This window comes from Ruditapes philippinarum, unplaced genomic scaffold (genome assembly GCF_026571515.1).
Source record: "Ruditapes philippinarum isolate M1 unplaced genomic scaffold, ASM2657151v2 ctg74_1_1_1_1, whole genome shotgun sequence".
NCBI lineage: Eukaryota > Metazoa > Mollusca > Bivalvia > Venerida > Veneridae > Ruditapes > Ruditapes philippinarum.
In genome coordinates this window covers 510,052-515,616 of record NW_026865153.1, presented here as the reverse complement: position 1 = coordinate 515,616, position 5,565 = coordinate 510,052, and the positions used below count along the sequence as shown (strand labels likewise).

The window sequence follows — 5,565 nt, the reverse complement described above, 5'->3', positions numbered from 1 at the left end:
GATTTCATGATCATATGAAGCTCATAGCCAAAATAAAGCATGAAAACAAAATGACTCGAGACTTATATTATCAAAATAAAAAATCTACAATTTCTAATTGCATGATTTTATATAAACATTATAATTGAGTCGCGCCATGACAAAAAACAACATAATGGGTTTGCGACCTGCATGGATCCAGACCAGCCTGCGCATCCGCGCAGTCTGATCAGGATCCATGCTGTTCGCTTACCAGCCCTATTACAAGTAGAGAAACTGATAGCGAACAGCATGGATCCTGATCAGACTGGATCCATACTGGTCGCAAACCCACTATGTTGGTTTTGTCTTGATGCGGCTCATATTCTTCTACATGCTGTATTTTGTTATTGTGTTTTCTTCACTTCCGGTGAGGTTTCTTCGGTAGTTTTTTGCTCCTGACCGTTACTTTCACTCTGTTTTTGTAGCTTTTCCTCGAGAAGTTTCTTTTCTCGCCGATTCTCCTGGTACTGTATTAAAAGTCGGCACGTAAGTAGTAACATAAATACAATTGGTAGACTCATTCTTTGTAGACCGTCTTTAATTTGACTATGTGCTAAAACATCATTTGCGTTGACTAGTATCATTAATATATTGGCCGCAACTTTCAAAGGTCCTGAAATGGAAGTCAAGAAATTATATAATAATAGAAGGGGTGTTGTTTTCATTCTTAAGATAGGTGCAGACATGCCTAAGCACACCTGTTTCCAATCACTATAAAATTGCTGAGTTTTTTGGCGTTTTATACTTTCAATATTTTTAAATTTCACAATTGGTATAATAGTATTGCGACCTACTTTTCCTCAATTTACCATGTTATGCAAAAAGAAAATTTTCCCAAATGGACAGAACAAAATGGTGGGAAAAAACACAGAATAATGTTAACAATAGGTTCTGGAATAGAAGAAAATTGTTAATGTCCACAATAGTGCTTTAAAATTTGATATATTTCATGCAATGATATTGATACTAATATTGGATTATTTATGAATATTTTATAATAACGTTAGCACTTATTCTTAATATAAAAATTGGGATATGAATTGGTTTCAATAGACCAATTCATTAATAATTTAAGAGTTAAACAATTCAATAATACAATCAACAGACAATTGTGAGATAAAAATATTGACTTTATTAAGATATTATAGGCCTTAGGGGTTAAAGGTATTAATAATGTCATTAAAATTAATCAATTACATACAGAGTATTTAGTTTTAAATATGTGATTCCTACTATAAATTATTATTTAGAGAAATATGTAGTTCTTTAATAGTTGTCTTTAAATCTATAAAATTAATATTATTCAGTAAAATATGGTGTTCTTCAATAATGGTCTTTAAATCTATAAAATATGAAAAACATACTGACCTTACTGAAATAATTTTTAACAAGAGCACCGCTGGGCGGAGCATGATTATATGCCCGAAAGTGTTTTCTATTTTTTAGTAAGGATGAAGCATTTGTAATAGTGACCTTGACATTTGACCTTGTGACCCCAAAATCAATAGGGGTGTTCAACCCAATATGGACAATCATCCAATGAAGTTTGAACACTGTGGGCCAAATGGAAGTTAAGTTATGTTCTGGAAACTATTTTCAGTTTAAAGGTAATAGTGACCTTGACCTTTGACCTTGTGACCCAAAAATCAATAGGGATCTTCTACTCAATGTCCTATGAAGTTTGAATATTGTGGGCCAAATGGAACTTAAGTTATGCTCCAGAAACCAAATTGCTAACGGAGGGAGGGACGGACGTGCCACTTAAATGGACTAAGGGGCCATTTCTTTTGTTTTATAGAGGGCCATGGCCCCTTATTCTATTGTTAAAGAATGAACTCTATTGTTTTCTTTTGTTCTGTTTACAGTTAGATGGCCCCCGACTTCTCTTAAATAGCCCAGACAGACGGACAGACGCCAGGGGGTATAACATAATATGCCCGAAATTCTTTTAGGCATATAAAAAGATCAATACACAGGAAAATACCTCAAAAATAATACACTAAACAAGTATTTTACTGAAATCATAAATGAAATGGTATGCAAACAGAATGTAAATGAATCATCTTTAATCATACTGGATAAAAAGATAAAATGTCAATATTTGACATCAGATTCATGTATCAAAATTACATTTACATGCCTTTATTTTAGCCCTTAACCTACAGTATTTGTGCCATGGGTTTGCCCAACAGTCCCTCCTTTAAGGAATTTCAATATGGAAATACAAAAATTGAACTAACAACAGATAAGCAGACTGGCAAGTCAGTGCTTTTTGTTTTTTGGGCTTATTTAGGGCTGAATTTTGGAACGACCCCCACACCCCCAGTCTATATAAAATATTTATTTTCTCCTATTTCTGAATAAAAAATCACCTCCGAAATTAAAAAAAATTTAGAGCTATTTTTTCGCGATTGGGTCAGCATTGTTGTTTGAGTAGATCATAGTATTGTATATAATTAACATAAAATGAAATGTTTTATCCATTTCCACCTAAATAGGGGGCATTTTTATCGAAAAATGATAATTTTTTACATTTGTTGATCTTTTTCCTTCCTTCTCTTTGTAAAATATTCCCCCTGCCTCTGAAAAAATAGGGGGGGAATTCTCAAAAATATGAGTGAATCCCCCTCCTAGAATAGACACTGCCTCTCCATGGGCCATGAAACCATTCCAGTAAAAGTTTTAAAAAAGCACTGTTCCAGCAGGGTAAGGATTAGAAGTTATTTCACTTGTTAAATTTCAATGAGTAAACTTTCTGAGCATTTCTGAATAAATTATATAATAAATAATGTTAAACTGTTTGTACCTGGTATAAGAACTAGAATGGCTCCACATGTAATTTCTATAGAAGCAATTATTTTTCTGTAGATATGAGCATTTGGCTTCCATCCAGTCAATGACACCAATGGAAAAACTTTGGCCATCCTGATGTACTGTTTCCTCTGAAATATTTTATTTATTCATTTTTAATTATACAGTTATTCAAAATCATAATAATTCAAATTTACATTTTGTGTGATTTAACTGATTCTTGATAAAAAATAAACAAAACAAAATGAGGATTAAAAAAATCACTTCATATTACTCATAAAAAAGATAATGACTGGATCAAATTGGTTCTCAGATCCAGAAGGGAAGGGGTGTGTATAGTTATGTTACATCAAAAGATTGAACTACTATTTTAAATCATATTCTAGGCAGGTTAATACATTGAATTCCAGTCATCATATAATGATTTCCCATGTTAGATGTCCCATGTATTTTAACTAAATTTTAATACACATTTTATCTTCAAACATGTTCGCCATGCAAAGTACTGTCAAAAAGAAATAAAAAGTTTTCGTTGGCTAATTCTTTATGCGTAATGTAATATTGGCAACATGTATACAGACAAGAGCGATCAGTGATCACGTGTCGCCTCATGATGGCCAATTTCATGTTGGGACAAGTTTTGTGACAAACGGACAGACAGACAGACAGTGCACAACTAGACTTGGTACTGATCATTCCTGTAAAGTTTGGTTAAAATTGCACTGGATCAGTAGTTTATGAGGAGTAGTCCGGACAAGCTTTTGTGTATCTGGCAACACACAGAAAAAAACACCTTTTCATCAAAGGGCCATAACTCAGCCAAAAATCATTCAACCGGAAAACCCGTGCAATATGCGCAAGGACTTGAGCTACAGATCAATCCTTTAAAGTTTCATTGAAATTGCATTAATGGTATAAGAGAAGTAGTCCGGACAAACTTTAAAAATAAAAATTATTAAAGGGCCATAACTCTGACAAAAATCATTGAACCAGAAAATGCTGACAATATGCACAACTAGACTTGGTACTGATCATTCCCGTAAAGTTTGGATGAAATTGCACCAGTAGTTTATGAGGAGTAGTCCGGACAAGTTTTGTGACGGATATACAGACAGACGTTCTCACAGGACAGTAATTATGTGGCTACTCTATTGTTCTCTCTATTGTTCTTTTTAGCCACACAAAAGAAAATAGCCACATAAAAGCATTACGGAATGAATGACATCAAAGAGAAAGAACAGTAACCTATTGTCCCTCTAGCCACATAATTACTCTCCTGTGAGTGTGGACAGATAGACGGATAGACGGACAACGAAGAAGTGATCCCTATATGTCGCCACTACTCCGTAGAGGCGACACAAAATTGAAATAGAGTTTATATTGCATATTTTAAAGGCATAAATTGTCAACAAAAAGCATAATTCAGATGGAATTAAATGTTTTAACTTGCTAAGAATACAAATGTACTTTTTTTATGAATGGCAAGCAGCTAAATGTATGTTTACTCTTAATTGAGTTTGATTTTGCTGGCACATTACCATTGTAATTTTAAGGTAATTTCTTAAAGTTTGATATTTCTTCATTAATTGTAAAGGAAGATAAATGGCTCAATAGTTTTAATGAGTACTGAAATATATATCTTTGAGTATTCAGTATTGTAACATATAATATGAAAATATGTCTTATTTAAAAAATGCCAGAGCAAAACGTTGACAGTGTTGGAAAATAAGCTAAATGAGTTGTAGTAAATGTATGCTGGATAGTAAATTTGTTCTTGATGATTAAGGGGAGATTATTTTACAATAGTTTGAGTTACCATTATTGCCAAGATAAATGTGCCTAATGCAAGTGGTCTGTAACACTGACAGATATGCACTGTAGTATTTGATTATTGATAACCACAAATGTCAAAACTTCACTGTATTTTAACATAAATTAATACTAAATTAATCAACATGTCATTGTCAATAAATCTTTCTCTCCTAACAATTGTCAACTGGTAAAAATAGACCTCTTAGAAATTTTAACTTAAAAAAAGGGAAAACACCAATGAAATATTTGTGCCTGGAGTCTCTATAAAAATAAAACAAATGAAATTTCTCAGGCTGCTACTGTAAATGTTCAGAAGTAGAACAATTACTAATGTAAACAAATAACCCCACCCACCTCATAAACACTTGTGATTAGAAAAATAACGTGCATAATCAACAAACCATTTCTTTGTACAGCTCTTTATTTATTGCAGGTGAAAGCTTTGAAAACCCAACAAATAAAAAAGAAAACCCTAAGGTAAAATGCAGTTTTTTAAATGACGAACGATCCCATTTTCCAAATTTAAAAATTGGGTTTTTAAAAATTAAATGGGGTTTTGGAAAAACCCGGGAAAGAAAAGACTTTCTTTTTTAAAAAAGCCTTTCCGTCACGTTTTTTTGAAACGAGGTGAAAAGGAAACAATTTCCCTAATGAGGTTTCTAAAGTACAAAATTGATAAAACGTATTTTAATTAAAATCCCAAATTTTTAAATCCCCTCTATCCCCTTTAAAGTTTCATTTCATTTGGGCAAAACTGCTTTCATTTCACAAAATTAATGAAATGGGCCAAATCTGGATTTTCAGCTGGATTTTTGAGGCTCAAAAAAAAACTGGATTTTTTATCGACTCGAAATTTCAATGCGTGTTTGGCACATTTGGTTCAAAGAATCTATATCAACCCTCAAAATCATTAAAATGATT

At 32.7% G+C, this 5,565-nt stretch overlaps 1 protein-coding gene across 1 annotated transcript; it reads right to left on the bottom strand.

Annotated features, from left to right (window-relative positions):
* Positions 1 to 279: 279 nt before the first annotated feature.
* LOC132728031 (novel acetylcholine receptor chaperone-like) lies at positions 280 to 5,117 on the bottom strand (the record flags this gene model as incomplete). Its single annotated transcript, XM_060713643.1, has 3 exons — positions 280 to 634; positions 2,828 to 2,963; positions 5,046 to 5,117. Coding segments are annotated over 3 exons (477 nt in total), but the record flags the coding sequence as incomplete, so codon positions are not given.
* Between the last annotated feature and the right edge of the window lie 448 nt (positions 5,118 to 5,565).